Source organism: Puma concolor, chromosome B2 (assembly GCF_028749965.1).
Source record: "Puma concolor isolate L17-30 chromosome B2, mPumCon1.1.hap2, whole genome shotgun sequence".
Taxonomy (NCBI): Eukaryota; Metazoa; Chordata; class Mammalia; order Carnivora; family Felidae; genus Puma; species Puma concolor.
Window position 1 is genome coordinate 123,194,773 of NC_141671.1, and position 20,900 is coordinate 123,215,672.

At 40.9% G+C, this 20,900-nt stretch overlaps 1 protein-coding gene across 1 annotated transcript in view; it reads right to left on the reverse strand.

Moving 5' to 3' along the window:
- Positions 1–5,987, reverse strand: part of SGK1 (serum/glucocorticoid regulated kinase 1) — a 113,539-nt gene extending 107,552 nt beyond the window's left edge. Inside the window, exon 1 of the mRNA XM_025925325.2 lies at positions 5,676–5,987. Within this exon, the coding sequence (XP_025781110.2) occupies positions 5,676–5,744 (69 nt within the window). The 5' untranslated portion in view covers positions 5,745–5,987. The remainder of the gene's footprint in view (positions 1–5,675) is intronic.
- Positions 5,988–20,900: the final 14,913 nt, after the last annotated feature.

Here is a 20,900-nt window from a genome sequence, read left to right on the forward strand (position 1 = left end):
AAGGTCTCGGAGACCAAAGTGGAAAAAGCATCTTGAGTTCCGATTTTTCTTCACCTTCTGTGGCTCCTAAAACCACATTGAAAAATGAGGAAAAATAATAATTGGAAGGGGTTTTGAAAATCGTAGGTGGGAGAATATAGAATGCAAATATTATACAATGCTGAAGTCAGATCTATATTAGCATAAAATAAAAATGATTAGTCAATCTTACTACATCTGTGTTGTTTGGCCCAACAGGCAAAACATTATAGAAAAGGAATTGTGGTGTAGGCACTGCATCAGCAAACAAGATGGGTTCAAGTTTCCTAGGCACCTGCCGGCTATTGAGCATAGCGACAACTTGTCCTTGAACCCGATTTAAGTTATTTTTCAAAGTCTTCATTTATTTATAATCCATATCCAAACAGAGAGGAAACTAAAATGCATGAGATTCTAAGTTATCATTCTGTTACAAGAAAGAAAACGAGGGAGAAAGTGGGCAAGTAAACGACTTAGGGACAAGTTAACAAAAGGATTCATTCATTCATTTGGTATATACTTTCATTTAACAAATTTGGTTGGACAAGTAAAGGATATGGTGAACAAGGTAATGGGTTCTCTGTCCTTGAGGACCTTCCTGCTCTATGGGCGCTACAGGTGAGCAAACAGTCCTGATATTACAGTGCGGGGGGCGGGAAGCAGGACCATGTGCTCTGCTGTTGGAGCACACACAAGAGGGACTCAAATAACTCAGATTTTAGCTACTTCTCAAGAAAGCACAGTAGAAGCCAGTAGAGTCTCCCCCGTGGTTCCAGGAAGCATGACCAAATATTATCTTGGAGACTTCAGATTTGTTGGAAATCATTCCTATTACCCTTGGGAGTCACTTGGAAAAAGTTAACTCTCCAAACCTATGGCCAAAAACTCCACACAAAATCCTGCCTGGATCATCCTCACGGTAGTTTCCACTGGGGAGAGCCAACCCTGACGCAGTGTTCCCATCATGGCAGCGCACTCCAGAGGTGCAAATGGAAGACTGGTGGGGCTAGAGCTGACCTCTTGAGTTTGCATTCTGCTGCCCCTCCTCATAGCCCTATGACCTTGGACCAGTTGCTTAACCTTCCTGAAGCTCAGTGTCCTTAGCTGTAAGATGGGCATAATTGTGAGGATTATAGCAGCAAAGTGCTTTGAATAGTGCCCGACCCTTAGTAAAAGCCCAGTAAATGTTAGCCCTCTGGGGAGACATGAAATGGCTCACATATGAAGGGGACCTTTAGTATCATTCTAATTCAATGCTTTAAGCAGACATAATACAACAGGAAAGGGAAATGCTCGGAAGGGAACGCTGTTCACGGAACCAGTTCAGAGGAGCTAAACTTCACCCCTCAGCTCTGCCAGAGTAAACATCATAACCAGGCTGAAAACCTTTGCTTCGTTCCCTGACGTTTTTAGAGAAAGGAGGACCCCAGGGCAGTCATAGTCCTACCTTTTCACTTCTCCGACCACGCTGGGTGTTAACACCAACAGGCAGCATGTACTAGTGGTTAAGGCTGTATGGACACTGGAGCCAGGCTCTTGGATCCAAACCCTGATTCTGCCACTAACTAGCAGGATGCACCATTTTCTCCACCTCCGTACCCCTCAGTTTCTTTATCTGTGAAATCGGAATAACAACAGCATCTACCTTAGGATTTTTGTGAGAATTTACGTATAGGTAGCATACTTAAAACCTCTTAGAACAGTGCCCAGCAATGCTAGTTCTGCATAAGCGATACTTATTATAACATTTGTTATTAAAGAGCAACACAACATAAGGAATTGCTTAAATGAATACAATGTGAGGAATTGTTTACATGTACAAAATCGGGAGATACTGAGCCCAGACAGAAGTATCTCGTCGAAGTTGGTGGTCACTAGGTGGTTAACTCTACGAAGACAAGAGCTGGATTTTGTTCCTACTCTATTTGTTTAAAAAACAAATGGACAAGGCACTGGACAAGGCACTGAACTAGTTAGAGGACACAATGAAGAGGAAAGCATGCTAGATCTGGAAGTGAAAACCCAACGTGTGAGGAATGTTTAGCTTTGTCCTAAACTGAGTACGTGTCTCACCTCCGTGATCCTCAGTTTCCTCATCATTGGAACAGGGAAGTCAATGAGGTCATTCTAAGGTTCACTCCAAATCCAAAATTCTATATGGCTAGCTAGCATTTGAAATTTTACAGAAGACAATATAATTATGGCTATAGAAGTCTTTTTTACATACCCGGTGTATTTCCAAAAAGGACTATCAAGTTGGAGACAATACCATTTGTCTGTGTTTTCTGACTCATAATGCAAGAATCTGAACTATGAACAGATCTTTAAATCCATGAAAATGGATTCTCTTTAGTGAGATTGATAACTTTTAAAGCTCTTGGATTGTGGGAGTAAAACTGATAAGGACATTTTCCCATTCATCTTAAGTGAATTTTTAGAGGCTCTGAGAATAAAACATAATCCATAGGCATTTAATGCTAACTTATCATTAACATGTAGAGAATTAAAGTAGGACTCGTATGGAGTTTAGCTTAGCAATTCTCAACTAAATGAAATTAAGCTGATTTGGTTGAGCTTTTAAGACGTGAGAGTGGAAAGCGTAAGTCCAAAGGATTTGGGAGAAGAGCACCAAGCCTGTCTTCCGACTGTGGGCTGGAAAGGAGCTTCGAGAGACTTGTCTGCTAAGGATCAGCCGCCTTTGTAGGTTTGATACATTAGGTGGAGACACAAAGATTTCACTTGGAAGAAAAAAGATTCTGTGGTGGAAAATAAAAAAAGGTGGGAGGACGATCTGAAATCAAAAGTCTGGATTAGGAATACAGACTTTGGGTTAAATAAGGTTTAAATTTTAGCTCTGCTACTTTTTATCTACGTCAGCTTGGGCTGGTTGTTTAATCTCCCTGAACCACGCTTTGCACATTTAACAATATCTCTTCCTTCATAGGGTTTCTGTGAGGATTAAATGAGATAATACACGTAAAGTACTTGACCCTTAACATCTAGAACATAGGAAGCACTCAATGAATGGTGGCTATACTTCCTCTCCTAAATGAATGATGGGGCAGTTTGTCAATATTCCTTTTCCTTGAGCTTCTTTATGCTCCCTTTGGAATGTCTCAGGGGCATCAGAAGCACTATTTAAGCCTTCTGCAATAACAATATGGATCCAGACCTCAGTCTTTCTCGTAAGCCCTAAAATACCTATGTTTTTTTTTTCCCTCCTAAGATCTATTCATGGTCTTATGTGGGCATTGGACAAAGGTTCACTTTGTAAGACTGTCCATCTAGGTTAAAAATAAATATGCAGAAATGTGCGGAACTTCAACAATAGAATATAGGAAAAATGGATTATTCTTAGCTGAAAACAAAGACATTCTAGTATATGAATGTGTATGTAAATGGATAGAAAAAGGCTGGAAACTATGAACATCCACATGGTAGCAACAGTTACTTCTGGGGAAGATTGGGGAAGAGGTGGGATTTACCTCGGCATAGTATTAATGTTTTACACATTTATTTACCTGTTGGCTGTATGATTAAAAACCAAACAAAAACAAAACAAAAAAGCAAAGCCCAAAGCAAAAGTCATGGTACAAAATGAAATGCACTTTTAGAACAGAGAACCTGTATACCACTAGACAAGAATCAAGGAATTTATCTTTGGGGCTGTTCATGACTTCCAACAAAGTCACGTTCTGCTGAGTTTGCTGTCCTTGAGGGGTAAGGAGACCAGTAGGGTGGGGGCGGGGGTGGGATCTCTGATTCTATCTCCAGCGACTGATAAACCCAGGTTAGAAGGCAGATGAAGCTACCGGCCAGAAAATCTTGGTATAGACCTCTTTCTCTCTGCCAAGTACTCAGAAAAACACACCTGGCTGGTTCTTTGCAAAATTCAAGGTCAATAGAGGTGCCAACTGAAGACTATTGGTAAATGTTGCTTTTAAGCAAAAAGAAACCAGATGATCACTTATGTACCTATTCATACATTTTGATAGCAAAGAAGATAAGTGACAGCTTAAAAAAGAAATTCTACTTGACAGCTACTTGGTGGATAAAAAATATCTGAGGACTTCTAAAATATCACCCTGGTCCCCTCCCCCCCCCCATACCACTAAGTTAATTAATTAATTAAAAGAGAGTGAAGAGTTTAAGCACTGAATTATGGGCTATGACTTCATTTCTTTTTTTCTTTTCTTCTTTTTTTTTTTAATTGGCAAAACATTTTTTTTTTTTTTTTTTTTTTTTTGGTGTTGGAAATTCATTTTCACAGAGGGCCCATTCCTTGGAAAGAAATATTTTGACTACAGGGAACACCAAGGAACACCGCAGAGCCCTGAGAAGTTGTACCGACTTGTCAGGGTTCAGCCTGTAGTCTCCAGTGCTGAGGGATCTCCAGGAGCGATGGTAAGGACAGGGTGGTTTTACTTTGGTTTTAATGCATACGTCTCGACCCATGGGACTTACGGGAAGGTTGGGTTTTACTGATGAGAATTCAGTCCAAGGGAGCCTGTGCTGGCCCTCTGGCCAGGCCTGACTTATTGCTCTCAGCACTGCCTTCCCAGATGGCCCATTTGGTGCAGGGAGGTGGTCTGGCCCGGTATGTGATTCATTGCATTCTGCTGGAGGTGTGTTAAGTGAAAGGCTGTGTGTCAGGCACAGGGCAGAAAGGACCTGAATGAAGGGAGAGAAGAATGAATGGAGAGAGCCATTTTGATGGAATTGCCCTAGGGTATTAAGTAGGACTGGGCACCTGCGGGGCTGGAGGAAGGTTCTGTGGCTTAAGAAACTCTCCATAAGAATCAGTCACCGGTCCCTTAACAATCATGCATTTCTTACCTCCCACTTGTGTATAAATCTGCCGGTTTACGCACACCAGCAGAGTGACTATCACAATGATTTCGGCTTACTGTGAAACACACGGAAAAAGACCTCTCCCTTCTCTGCTTATTTATAAGCCAAGTAATGTTAACACTGTCAATGGAAGAACAAGGTATCTGAGGAATAAATGTATACGGCAGCATAACCCCATATTTTCACTTGAATTCAGACTTCCCACTGTTCTCGCTGAAAGACAGGCGTTCATACCCAACAACATTGAGGCCACTTGAAAGAGAGGATTTAAAATGCTGGATTCCATCATTTCTGCAAAAGGTCATTCTAGTCCTTGGCTATTTTTACCATAGATAGAGACTCAGCAAGTTATTGGCTGAATGGATTTGGGAAGCCAGACTGCTTCTGACTAATGAAGATGGTAATGCAGCATTGGAGACCCAGTCCATGAAAGGTGTGGAAAAAGTTGAACCTTCAAAGATGGGAGAGAGGGGAGCTACTGAATTAGTAGTCCCCGACGAAATTGCTAGCCATAACTGTATCCCCTGGCCCATTCCCTTGGAAACTGCCTGGAATCTGGTGGCTCAAACCCTCTTTAAGGCATCCGGGCCCACCCCGCCCCCTCCTCCCCAAACAACTGTTTCTAGGCGCCCCCACCCACAAATCTGCATCAAGGCAGGTGTATTTCCCAGCTGGACCACTGCTTCCAGAAGCTCGCCTTTCCTTCGGGGTTCCGCAACCAAACCTTAGGCTCACCCCGGGCAAGCAGTCAAAAGCATTTCAGAGAAGGGGAGAAAACAAAAGAAACACACAAACCCTGTCCTTACCCGCTTCTTAAAAAATTGGAAGGCTGAGCATTTCTTGACTGGGAATCCATTCATGTCTTTGTTTACCATTTTCCACCGTAGGGAGTTCACAGTTATAGATCCAGGGTGGCACCGCCTGGTTAGCGCATCTGGTGCCCGGCTGCCCTCCCGGAGACAGTTGACGAAGACGGAGCGGGATGGAGAACCTTAGCGGGGCTCAGGTCTTCACTCGCACATTCTGCGGCACGGCTACTGCAGCAACCTCTCCCCACTTTCAGCGGCCGCCGGCAGTGGCCTCGCTCTGCCCATCGTCGCTCCGAAACGCGGGCATCGGGGGCTGCCGGCCCCCCGGGGCTGCGGCGGATTCCGGGGAGATGCTCCGCGGCTGGCGAGCCGGGGAAGGGCGCCCCCCGGCCCCCTGCGCGCCCCCCCCCGGGTACCTGGCGGCTCTGCGGCGGCGGGCGCGCCGGGGCCAGCCGCTCGGCTCCAGGTGATGCGCTTCTGGAGGCTGCTGGGGAGGAGAGCTGTTTTTGATCGTGCAAGTTCCAGTGGGAGCTGTAGTTAAGCAGCCGAGGAAAGGAGTAAGAAAGAGCAGAAGCCGGAGGGAGGGAGGGAGGGAGAGCCGCCCCGGAGAGGCAGAGGGAGAGAGAAAGAGCTGCTGGAGACGCAGAGATTCATGAATATCTGAGCGGCGGATGGAGAGAAGGCACCAGCCCAGGACGCACTGCAAAGCAGTGACACCCCTCGGGAGGGCTACTTTAATCGCCCGTTTCTTTTCTTTCCCGGCTAGGACCGTTGAGATCAGAGTTTCGTAGGAAATGCAGCGCGTTTTTGTTTTATGCTCATGGGCATGCTTCTGATACGTATTCCTGAACAGAAGGCTCTCAGTGGAAATGTAATCAAATTCATTCGTGATCTGTCCAAATGTGGAGAAACATGCAATCAGGTGCAAACCTAGGTCTAACAATGGACGATCTCCCACCATAGGGAACCTCTTCTGGCGTCCTCTCCCTACACACTGTAGCGGGCCACAGTGGAAGTCATTGTGGCTTGTTCACTGAGGAAGGCTGTTGAAGAAGAACACAATGAACACGTACAAAGTGGTTTATGGTAAAAACACAAAAGAGCGTCACCAGAAAGTATTATTGAATCCATTTGATGGAAAGGAAGCACAGGTGAATGAGAGGAAAGCCTTTTCCTATCAAGTGAAAATCTACCCCCTCCCCCCAAGTCCTTACTCCTGTCATTCTTTGTACATGAAATTCACTTTAAAAAAAAAAAAAGGCCACTTATTTTGTGCGTGCCCTATTTTCCCGTCTCTACCCTTGAATGTTGGTTGATATTTCATGGAGACTTTTCAAAATGAGAGTTGATGGGTAAATGGAGACAGCAGAGAAAATCAACTTGGCATCTGATCTGGCCTGGCCAGCACATCAGCATGTGGCTCTCTGCCAGTCACCTGACCTCACGGTGCCTCTCAGACGGCGCCGTCCATGAGAGGGAGGCCACTGCTCATTCCTTCCTTCCTTCATTTACTCATTCATGAATCTGTCATTCACTTGTCTGCTGTGTCATTCCACTTATCCATCCACTCAGTTCCAAATGTACCAAGTGTCCCCAGGATGCAGAAGCTTTTCACAGTCACCACCGGGGAGTATAATCTATAAATGAGGGAAAGGCCCAGGCCTACTTGATCGAGCTAATGGCCAGCTCATTAAATGCAATATTCCCCGAAGAGAAACAGACAGGTCAGTTGGGAAGAGATGTGTTGATTTCATTGAATTGAAGTCCAAATCTCTGTAGTCGGACCAGGTTTCTTTGGGGAATGACAGTACAGTCTTGTCGGCTCAATGCTTTGAGATTTCCAAAAGGAAAACGCAACACAACCAAATGATGGCATTGTGACTGAGGGAAAGTAAACTATTCATTCTGGAGAGGGGCGTTAAGTTGTCCAAGATGCAAGCACACATGATTTAATCTACAGCATTGATTGGTTTTGCGGTTCTTCTAGAATTCATGTAAAACTCTGGTTGTCCAAAGAGACTTTTTGAGGATTGCCAAACGTCCTCTACTATGATTATGATGGTGGTTTTATGACTATGCGTTTGTCAAAAGCCAACAAACTTTTATATGAAAGAGAAGGAACACTTTGCCGTATGTAAATTACAGTTCAACAAACCTGATTTTTCAAAATCATGGCCGTTCGAATCATTTCCTGTTCTTCCTCTTTCCTCTCTCCCGAAAGCATTTGAGCAGATATTTATTGAGCTTGAGGGATACGTAGGAGGAACGCTCTAAGCATCCTGCGGGAAAGGGATACTAGAAGCCTTGCCTCGATTCTACACTGGCCTAGCATGCATACTGGTTGCAAGTACGCTGTGTGTTTATTTGGGGTGAGGAGGGGATGGCTAATAGAGACTATGGAGGAAGAGGTGGAAAGTTAAAAGCTTTTCCTCCTCCCCACCATATGCCACCCCTTGGAGACGGTGTCGCTATCTCTGAGTCCATGCTAATCCTGTGGGCGGATCTGTGAATACAAGTATCGGTAGTTTCTGTCTCTAAGGAAGCTACAGCCAGTAGAGAAATACATGCTGTGGTAAGAACGATACCGTGTCTGTATCTGCATTATCCCCACCTTGGTCTGGTCTATATCTGCATTATCCCCACCTCGGTCTGGAGGGATGGCAAGGTGCTTTGGGGTGGGTAGGAGGAGGCCCAGGAAGTTTCTTTCAAAGGGACAATGTTAGTGCAAAGTGTTAAAGAATAAGTAGAAGTTGGCCAGATGACGGAGGAGAAGCCTAGGGCAGGGGTTCTGACTAGATCAGGTAGTCTCTTGTTTTGGACCATAGTTTGGTCAACTGCCATAGTAAGGAAATGTGTTAAGTCTGTTCAGCCAACACTGTGTTGGCTACTCGGGGAAAACAAGGCATTGCTCATCTCACTCTTACCGCTACCTTTATAAAATCGCCCGCAGGCGGGCCCAGAGCGACTACCATTTACTAACCGGCTCCTTTGCCAGACTTATTAGTATTTACAAAGGAGCATAGACTACTGCGCGTGGCATAAAGGAAAATAACCCCTGGAATCCTAAAACATCCTGTTTACGCACTAAAATTGTTTGGTTGGGGCGCCTGGGTGGCTCAGTCAGTTGAGCGACCAACTTCAGCTCAGGTCATGATCTCACGGTTTGTGAGTTCGAGCCCCGCGTCGGGCTCTGTGCTGACAGCTCAGAGCCTGGAGCCTGCTTCTGATTCTGTGTCTCCCTCTTTCTCTGTGCCTCTCCTGCTCATGCTCTGTCTCTGCCTCAGAAATAAATAAATATAAAAAAATAAATTAAAATTGTTTTGTTAAGGGGCGACTGGGTGGCCTCAGTCCGACTTCAGCTCAGGTCATGATCACATGGTTCATGAGTTTGAGTCCCGTGTCAGGCTCTGTGCTGACAGCTCAGAGCGTCAAGCTGCTTTGGATTCGGTGTCTCCCTCTCTCTCTCTGCCCCCCACCCCCGACTCGTGCTCTGTCTCTGTCTCTCACTCTCTCAACAATAAATAAACATTTAAAAAACTTCATAAAAGGGGCACCTGGGTAACTCAATTGGTTAAGCATCTGACTTTGGCTCAGGTCATGATCTCCCGGTTTGTAGGTTCGTGGGTTCGAGCCCTGCATAGGGCTCTGTGCTGATAGCTTGGAGCCTGGAGCCTGCTTTGGATTCTGTGTCTCCCTCCCTTTCTCTGCCTCTCTCTGCTCTCTCTCTCTCTCAAAAATAAATAAAAATTCTTTACTCTCAAAAAGAAACATCAAAAAAAATTTAAAAATTCATAAAAACATAAAGTAACCTTCTTTAATTAATTAATTAATTTACCTGCTTTTCTCATTAAGCAGGCTTATTCACATTTGTAACCCCACACACTGTGGAGTGCCTAGGCCAAGCTTGGCATTCAATGAATGGTTTTCAAATAAATCAAACAAACAACTATGAAGAGCTAACATCAGTGACCCTGGCAACGACCATTTGTGGGAGTTGTTAAATACCCGTGAGATTCTGAAACAATTAAGTAAATTCCCATCATAGCCAATGTACTGAGCTCTAGTAAGAGCAAATGGCCCTCAGTCGTCACCATTTCTTCTTTAAGTCTCAATGACATCATGGCCCTGGGATGGCATCTTTTTACGGGAAACTCTAATGTTGAAAAGAATCCTTTGAAACTCTATTTGCTTTTGTGTAGAACACTCACTTCTTTCTCCCAACAATATTGTTTAAACCATAACACAAAAGATGGTTGGGTAGAACTGATGACCAATGCAAACAGGAAGTGGTGTGAGTACTTAGTGGATATGGAAGGTATGGAAACTAACCTCCCTTCTCTGTGTCACTTTGAACAAGTCTCCTCAGTTCAGTGAGCCTCATCTGTAAAATACTACTAATAAAATGTGTTCCATTTACCTCAGAAAGCAATTATCAGTACCAGATTATATGTGAAAGGGTCTTGCAAAACAATAACCCTATGTTTTATATCTTACTAACAAGAGACATATACTGCTGTAACACTTTTTTAATAGAAAGGTTGTCTTTCCATAGATTAAAGTGTTTTTGTGTGACACGTTTAGTTGTTGAATGGAATGTGATTTTTTTTTCTATAGCAACCTGGAAAACACAAAAGATAATAAACAATAAAATATCTGTCTAGTGACAAATGTCCCTAAGGAGAAAGGGACATAAACAGACCATATCATGAGAAATGTTTTACATTCCTCTTTGGCCTGGATGACTCAATCATATGCTTAAAACCCCAGCCTAAATGGTAGTGATGTATGTAATCAGGAATTAGGAAAGCCCACTGAGGATTCTGGTATTGTTTTTGTATATATGAAAAACTTAATTTTTTTTTTTTTTTACCATCCTTTGGTTTAATCACACTAGATTTCATTTAATTCATGCATTACATCAAAGGACAAGTTACAAAGGAAAAACCAAACCTAAAATATCAGTTTGTTGCATGTTTTCCTTTGAGAGAATTAAGTACCAGCAAAAAGAATCAACAAACACAGTGGATTCATGGCATTTTGTAGAGAAGATGAAAGTAACAAGGGCTTGTCCTTCCTTTTATGGATAAGAGACTGAGTAAGGATAAAGAGCGACATACGTGCAATTTGTTTCCATTCTCACTGTGCTCAAAAACAGGCAACTTCTAAATATGCGGCTTCCATATAGAGTCAGTACTTACCAACTATCTTCTAATTGACAAAAAGGTCAAAAGGTATGTAGCGTTAACTGGCTTAATACGATTTATCAAATGTCAAGTATGTGCTAGTTATTACACTTATAAGAAAGACACCCATAAAAAGGATCTGCATTTGTCTTGGCAGATCACATCTCATAATAGTATTTAATTCATATTTAAGGCATTTGATGCTTTTTCAGGGATATATGGTTTTTGCCAGATCACCAAGCAAGCCGGACTTTTATCTTTCTCTACTGCCTGAAATATTTTTAGGTAGAATTGTACAATTTAGTTTCTTAATTCATGAGAAGCAGCTGATTAAAAATTCATGCTGCCTCTCCCTTTCTCCCTCTCTCTCTGTTACTCGCTTTTTACCTGGGCCTGCCCTCCCACGCAGGCAGCCACCCACACCCGTCTCTCTTTGTTTTTTCTTTCATTGGTGCTGTATCATAAAACGGTACCAACCATATGTACGACATAGCCTTTACTGATACCAAGGCACAAAAAAATCCTTTCTTGTGGTCCTGTGACAACACGCAGCCCAAGGGCACAAATCAATTTGTTAGTAATTGCTCATTTGAATATTAGCGATCATTCATTCAATATAAACAGTGAATTTTACAGCTCTCCCAGTTTTCACATTTATGCATTTATTTCCATGCCTTTGTTTAAGTCATACAAAGGATTGGGACCCTGCAAAGATACTCTACTTTAAAGAAAATATATTCCTTTGAGCTCCCTTTTAAGGGCCTGATCACTCTTATTGTAGTGATCTCCTGTCTCCTCCCTCCGTCAGGGTATTTTCAGTGGCGTAGCAAGACTTTGTCATTGCAAGAGATACACACAGCTCACCGATAGAGACCTGGCAAACGTTCAGATACACCCTTCAGCGTGCAAACGCACACACGTACGCGGTCAGTGGGAATGAACAGAGCAGGTTCAGCAGAGCATTCTGCAAAGGTTATTAGCATCTATGAATTGGATTGCTTGCTGAATGACTGCGAATGAAGTGGACACCCTATATAGTAATGGATTTTATGGCCTTTAATAAGATGTAATTGTGTCAGTGTGTGTGTTTCAGTGATTATTCTTTTTCTTTCAACATTCAACCTTTGAGTTTACGTTCAATATAACTCCTTAACTGAGGCCAGAAAATGGTACTTTCAACTTGAGTTGTCCAGAAATTGTTCATTAGCGACTTCTCTACGTACAGCACAAATGAGCCGTAGCAACAGAGGGGTTTCTCCTGTTAACCTTTCACTAAGCCATGTAGGTGATGAAATAGGCTGTCGTGATTAGTATTGATTGAGAAGATGCTAGAGGAAAATTAGTAGCCCATACCAGAGTCCTGTTTTCTCCACTCTATAAGCATGATCTGTGGCTTTATCTCGATGTGTACCATTGAACTGAAAAGCCGAGTCAGTTTCTCAGATAATTCAAATCAGCCGAAGTTTATGGGAAGGGAGAATGAGTGGAGCAGATATGTCTAGCTGTGGAAGCAGACCCAACAAAACAAAACAAAACAAAACAAAACAAAACAAAACAAAACCACTCAAGAATGCCTCCTCTTAGAATTCTAGAAAATGCTGTGGCTTAGGGTGAGTTGATTCCTGAACATGATTGGTTTCGAGTTGAAACTCTGTGAAATTTTACCAGGGGTCTGTTTTGTACATTATGCTTATTTAAATTGAACACAATTTCATTTCTTCCGGCTTCTTTTGTTTTCAGGGCAAATTTGCTACCCTGAATATAGTGTCAACTCAAAATTATTACAGTGGCAATTTTAAGCACTGAAACTAATAGAGTGTCCCCTGAGGTTGATATGGTTAGGAGAATTAGCATGACATTGCTCTATATGGGTTGGAATCCTGCCTCTATAACTCACTAGTTACATGATCCTGGGCAAGTTAAAATAGACATAATACAACCCAGTCAATTGATTCGTTGTGAGAATTATAGGGTATTTAATACACAAACACACATACTCACACATGTGTACACATGTATATATATGCATATCTATATGTTTAGTTTACATCTGTGAGTGACAGTTTTAAAACATGAGTACAAATTCTTTCGTTCTACTCCCATTGACAAATTGGGTTTATGATCCCTCTCCTTGAATCTATTGGGCTTGTGACTGCTTAAGGAAGCACAGTGAAAGCGATGCTATATGTTTTCTGAGACTAAGTCATAAAAGGCCATGTGGCTACCATTTTGTTCGCTGGAATGGTCTCATATGGAGCCCTAAGCCACCATATAAGAAGTCTGATTGCCCAAAGACTGTCATGGTACAAGAAAGCCCCAGCTACATAAAGAAGACAGACAGGCATAGACACTGGTTGGCAGTCTTGGCTGACCCAACCTTTAAATCATCCCAGCCCAGGCACCAGGTACGTGAATAGAAAGCCTTCAAGTGATTCCAGCCCCAAAGTGTTTGGGTTACCAAGCTGTTGGAGGATTTCATCTGAGGTGGCAGACTTCATGCAACAGAGATAGAATCTCTGGGCCTAAAAAAATGGCGATGTTTTACGTTGCTAAGTCTGAGGTAGTTTGTTTTACAGCAATAGATACATATGCCCTGGACCCCTTCCATCATCTCTGAGAGCATGGTTCACGCTCAATAAATGAGAGTACAAGGAGACCTTTTTTTTTTTTTTTTCCAACGTTTATTTATTTTTTGGGACAGAGAGAGACAGAGCATGAACGGGGGAGGGGCAGAGAGAGAGGGAGACACAGAATCGGAAACAGGCTCCAGGCTCCGAGCCATCAGCCCAGAGCCTGACGCGGGGCTCGAACTCCCGGACCGCGAGATCGTGACCTGGCTGAAGTCGGACGCTTAACCGACTGCGCCACCCAGGCGCCCCTACAAGGAGACCTTTAATGCCAAAAGCAATGCTCAGTTAGTAGCAGTTAACAATTCCGATGAGATATATTCAAATAGACCTCAATAACTGGTGAGAAAGTTGAGGGATACCGCTCTCTTTCAGGCAACATTTCTTTTGAGTTTTGTATGTTGTTGTTGCCTTGGTCAGCTTGACAATAGATAGGTTGGGTGGCTGAAATGACGAAACGTTATTACCTCACAGTTCTAGAAGCTAGAAGTTCAAGTCGCCAGCATGATGGGTTTCTAATGAGATCTCTTCTCTTGGCTTGGAGATGGCTGCCATCTTGCTGCGTCCTCACATGGCAGGAGGAAAGAGAGAGCACGTTCTCTGATGTATCTTCTTATACGGATGGCAATCTCATTATGAGGGCCCCATGCTCACAACCTCATCTAAATTTAATGATCTCCTGAAGGCCCTATCTCCAAACACCATCACACTGAGGGTTAGAGCTTCACATGTTAATTTTGGGGATACATGATTCAGTGCATAGCAGTTATTTTGTAATGTGACACTGTTTTTGGTACTGATACACTCTCAATTTCCACATCAATTCTACAAAATACATATTATTATATTGCTTATTTGATAAGTAATGGGTAGAAACATTTTTCAAAATTTATGTCAATCCATGTGACAAAAGGTTTATTTAACTCCTATACCAAAAGCTCCTACAAATTTATAAGAAAAAGACAAATAACTTACTAGAAAAGATCCCTAGGGTGTAAAAAGCAAATCGGAAAAGGCATAATACAAAAGAACAAAAACATATGCAAATAAACATGTGTAAAAATGCCCAAATTTCTGATAGTCAGAAAAATGCAATTTAAAATGGCAAGATACCTTTTTTACGCTTATAAGATTGGAAAACACTTTTTCTTAAAGTTATGTTTTCAAAGCTGACAAGACTCTGGGGAATAGGCACTTCCATATTGCTGAGAGGGATGGGAATATCGTTGAAAATAATTTAGCAATATTTACACACAATTAAAACGTGCCTATCCGCTGAGCTGGAAATCTTCCCTCTGAGAATAAACTCTTTGGAAATATATACATATAATATATATATATGCAAGACTCTGTGTATAGAGCTACTTATTACAAGACTGGTGGTGATCGCACAATTTGGGGGACCTAGGAACTAATCAAATGCATTATACCACCATAGTAAAGAACATTAGTGTGAATGTTAGTGTGAATTTAAGAACTTGCATGATCTATTGTCTGGTTAAAAAAAAGTATGTCTTCTAAAGAATAAAAACAGCTTACTTTTGTGTAAGCATAGGGAAAAGAATGGATACTTAAACACCCAAAAGTTGAAATGGGTTACTGTGGGAGGTGGATGGCTTTTTTTTTTTCTTTATAAATCTCCACAATGCTGTGCTTATTACAGCAATCACTAATTACAAAGTTGGAAAACATTTCAAAACCTATGCCTTACCAAATGGACCCAGATCATGTCATTTTTACCAGATACTCTACTTCCTTCCTTTGAAAGCTATCATGCATTCATTGCTGATAATATATATATTATATATATAATATATATATTATATATTAATGATATAATATTAGTATTATATTATTATATTATATATTATATATTATGTAATATATAATAATATTATAATATTATATATATTATATATTATGTAATATATAATAATATTATAATATTATATATATCATATTATATATATTATATCTATTATATCTATTATATAATATATTATACATAATATAATATAATATAATATATATGATATATTATATATCACATATTATATTATATATTTTATATATTATAATATAATTATATTATTTATAATTATAATATAATAACAATAAATTAATAAATAATAAATATATAATAAATATATAATAAATATATATTATAAATATAAATAAAAATAAATATATATAATAAATATAATAATATATAATAAAATATATTAATAAATAATAATAAATATTATATATTAAAATATAATATATTTTAATATTTTAATATAATATAATATTATATATAATATTATATATAATATATAATATAATATAATATATATAATATATAATTATATTATATTATAATATATAATATATAATTATATGTATATAATTAATATATAATATTAATATTTTATAATATATATATATGACTTGCACAGAGTTAATCATAGTTAATGACATCACCATTCTGAATTTGGCAATCATATGTATATATGAAATTTATAGGAAATAAAACAGAAACTATATTAAGGGGCACTTGGGTGGCTCAGTTGGTTAAGCATCTGGCTCTTGATTTCGACTCAGGTCATGATCTCACGGTTTGTGTGTTCAAGCCCTACATCTCTTTCTCTCCTTCTGTCTCTGCCCCTCCCCCACTCTCTCACTTTCTCTCTCCCTCTCTCTCTATCAAAATAAGTAAATAAACTTAGAAAAAAAGACAATATAGTAAAATGTATCCTTCAAGCAATAGGAGAGCAAATCTATGTCGGCAACCCAACATTCCTCAGGCACTGAGTTCAGGCCTAAGTATCTGTCATACTGCTTTAGGCTCTGACTTATTTTCTTTATAGTCAGCCATTGGCTACCGATGCTTATTTTTATAAGGGTCTATGCAATGGAATTTGTGTGAAGAGCTATAGTAACTCCTTTCGGTGATTATTCTTTTCAGCTTTTTTCCATTACTGATTACAAAATCAGTCAAACAGTCTCTCTGTTTGACTATAAGTGACCTTCTTAATTAAAAGAGATAAAGTTATCCAAAGCAGGCAGTGATAAAGAATTTGACCGAATTTGCATCATAAGACTTTCATGAAATTTTCCTTCAGTCCCTAAAGTATAGAAATCTGTAGGGAGTTGAATGAAAAGTTTAGACATTTCCAGATGGAATGGGGAAAATGAATTTTTAGTTAAAAAGGTACGAACATTCTGCAGAAAACCTGGCTCCTTGGAAAAGTTATGTGCAACCCAAAATCATTTGAATTGTGAAAGGGCAGACATTGTAAATGATTAAACACATTTTAGCGACTGGGTTTCTCATTTGATTTGGCTTTTCCTTCCACACTATCTTGTCATAGAAGCACAGACTGGAACATTTGAACGGAAGCTGTTGAACAGAGTGGGGGGAGGCCAGTAGGTTCCAAAATTCTTCTGTTTATTTATTTATATTTTAAAAATACTTATTCCTTATCTAGCCTATCATTTTATATTTCTATCTTTAGTTTTTAATATAGGGTTTTACTAGAATTCTGCTTAGAATTCCTTCTCAGCTTTGGCTGAACAGAGTACCAATATTTTAGCTTTTCTGGAAGGGCTTAAAGTGTACTTAAAGTGGAATACTCTTATTTTTATCCAGCGTGTGCTATTTTTATAATGAAACGGACCATTGAAAGGCTTTTAAATGTAATACAAATTTATGTTTTATTGCAAGGTATTCTAGATAGTGCCCAAACATGAAGTCTTAAGGAAAAAGAAAAACACCTAATAAAATAAAAAAACCCAAAAACCCAAAAACCAAAAACCAAAACCAAAAACTTCCCCTCTGTTTGTAAAAGTCTACATGCTATGTGATATATTTTGAGTTTACTAGGCGTATATCACCATTGTTTGCATGAGGAAAGAGAGAAAATCTACATTAAGGATCTGAGTTTCACTCTTTACCTCAAGGATTCAATGCGCATATTTAAATCAATGTGCATTATTAAACCAATAATAATGCAACAGTGGGTTTCCCGGTTAGAGGCAGTGTGGTCTAATGGCTAAGAGTGATGCTATCTGGGCTTAACTATCCCTACCATCTCCTAGCTTTCTGCCTTGGGACACATTTTTTAAACTTTCCAAGCTTGTTTACTGTCTTTAAAGAGGAGATAATAGTTGTAACTATATCTCTGTGTTCTTAGAATAATGAAAAGATATGACATATGTCGGTTAACAGAGTGCATCGCACACTGTGGGAGATCAGTAAAAGTTAGCTATCATTATTTATTGTTATCTGAAAACGTTCATAGCATGTTTAATGAAAACATTCACTAAAACCAATGGCTACAAAAGGGCATGCTGAGGGCAGCCGAAAGGGAAGTGAAGAATGCAAATCTGCTGGAATCTTATTGATAAGTTCGTTGGTATTTTTGAGGTCTCTTTCTTTTTTTAATGTTTTATTTATTTTTTGAGAGAAAGAGAGAGACAATGCAAGCAGGGGAGGGGCAGAGGGGGACACGCAGAATCTGAAGCAGGCTCCAGTCTCTGAGCTGTCAGCACAGAGCCCAACGCAGGGCTCGAACTTACGAACCGTGAGATCATGACCTGAGCCGAAGTCGGACGCTCAACCAACTGAGCCACCCAGGCGCCCCTTGAACTCTCTTTCTACTGTAGCCCTCTTGCCCTCAACCCCAATGTTTAGGCTAGGTGGGCACTGAACAGGGCCGTCTGAAAAGAGTGGCTGTTACTCAGGTCTCACCGATTAGCTCCACATGGAAACGTCATTCCAGTGATGCTAGGTCTTCTGTTATTTTGGAGCAGCTGCAAACCACATATTTAGACAAAACTTTCCAAATTTTTAACTCTTTAGAAGGCAAAAAAAAAAAAATTTTCTGTAGGTTGGATCTAGTTTGTTTTTTTTTTTAATTTCTTTTTTAATGTTTATTTATTCTTGAGACAGAGACAGAGCATGAACAGGGGAGGGGCAGAGAGAGAGGGAGACACAGAATCTGAAACAGGCTCCAGGCTCTGAGTTGTCAGCACAGAAACCGACGTCGGGCTCGAACCCACGAACTGTGAGATCATGACCTAAGCTGAAGTTGGACGCCCAACCAACCGAGCCACCCAGGCGCCCCTGGATCTACTTTTTTTGAAACCCCTTCTAGGTTCTTTACTCAGCGGGTATATAATAGCTTTTTCTTTCATGTTCTCCACCCCAAATAAGGAGGAAGAAAGAGGTTGCTGGGCTCTGGGGAACAAATTTCAAACAGAAAACCTGTTAGTTTTCTCACCTGGGCCCCCTGGGCAGTGCAGACTAGATAGGTTTGCCACCTAGCATAACCTGGGGTGGTGCATCCTGTAGACCTGGAACCTTCCCTGTGTGTGTGTGTGTGTGTGTGTGTGTGTGTGTGTGCGCGCGCGCGTGCGCACGCGCGCCCATAAGGAGCTAGTTACCGAATGCCCCACAGATGGTGACATTTATTGACCTAAGTGGAAAAATCCATATTGGTTACACATGTAAATTACTAGCTTTAGTACCATTCAGGCTTCATCCTCATATATATTCTCCAATACGGGAGAATCAAAGTTAGCTAAATAGGGATGACATTTATTGATAACTGCTTCCAAGTGACATCTGAGGCTATAACTTCAAACAACGTCCCTTCTACAATGATTTGTTGAGCATCAACCACATGATGCTGTCTTCACCCTTTTTCATCCGGTCCTCCTGGTGACCAGTAGTGTGAATATACTGGGGTACAGTGAGTGGCAGTGAGAGCAAAAAGGCTCCTGTGGGTTCTGGGACGTGTGCCTTTGTCCTAGTGAGTCCATGGCTTTATCAAATGATCCCATCAGCAAAACCTCATTCGGAAAACTAAACACCCAAATTGACCATAATTTTATTAACTGTCTGTCAAGGGCAGAATACTATGAACCACCTATAGGTTAAAGAGAAATCAACAACCAAACCAGGTGGAGAATTTAACACTCTTTCTTTTTTTTTTTTTTTTTTAATTTTTTTTTTTCAACGTTTATTCATTTTTGGGACAGAGAGAGACAGAGCATGAACGGGGGAGGGGCAGAGAGAGAGGGAGACACAGAATCGGAAACAGGCTCCAGGCTCTGAGCCATCAGCCCAGAGCCTGACGCGGGGCTCGAACTCACGGACCGCGAGATCGTGACCTGGCTGAAGTCGGACGCTTAACCGACTGCGCCACCCAGGCGCCCCAACACTCTTTCTTTCAGCTTTTCTTTATTCCACTGAGTCCTACCAAGCTGAATTCGGTAAATTCAAATTTCCTGGAAGAATTCAGATTAAGTAACAACATGTAATAAGCAATAATCATAACGGGATTTTTCCTACCCAAATTTACATCTTTAATATGTTTTGTGAGGATACCCTGTGTTTTACTCTTTCCTGCCATGACAAGTCTAGCCCGCTGTCTCTCCCCTGGCTTGTTCCAGCTCAGGGATTTCATTTATGTTGTAAGTAAACGAAGTGTTGACGTTAGACGGCACGCAGCTCAAAGACTGACACCCTCTAGACCCAGCTAGCCACATCCAATCTGAGGGTGCGCGATTCATTTCTCCTGGAAATGAGTGCTAGCCCTCAACACAGCCCTCTGAAGGCACAAAGGAAGACAAATACCTGACTGCTCTTGGGGCGGACACTGCCTCCGTGCTAACACACATTGTAGCTCTTGTCTTCAGTTAGTTTTTCTGACACACAATCTCTTCAAGTCTTCCCCATGTTGGGACTCAAACCGCATAATCCTCTATTTTGTGATCTAATTGAGTGGAAATCCTTTCCCTTGGTAATGGAGAGCTTTAGAGCACTAGAAAAAAAATGCAAATGCCTTTAATATTATGCAATATGCTGTTTTCCTGGGGTGAGCATTGAGACTTTAATGGGAAAATGATACTAACTCGGAAACTTAATCTTTTTCAATTTCTATTTTGCTCTTTCATATCGAGCCCATTCTCTTAGGTCACACACAAATGTTTTCTCCATGAATGCGGATCATGCAGACTATCTACTGTAAGGATTAAGTGAGTTCATGTGTGTAACGGACCCAGAACAGGAGCTGGAACATGGTTAGTAGTCAAATCTTGATGATGATGATTGATGATGATGATGATGATGATATAAACTTCCCTGTGGAGTTTTGTCACTTTGCTTGTTTAGGCTGTGCACCCCGTGCCTTGAATTCTGTGTCAGAACCTCTAGTGATAATACTTAGGGCAGGAGGGTTTCCCTACCTGAAAGCTGCAGAATACCACTTCATGTCGACGAGCATCCTGCCTCTCGTAGTCAGTTGTACCTTGCAGGTGCTTCCAGATTGGGACTTGACCAATGCATCAGCAGATGTTTGCTGAATGCTTATTATGTGGGAGGCACAGGCTTGCAAAATACTTTTGGGAATCTTCCTTGCTCTAAA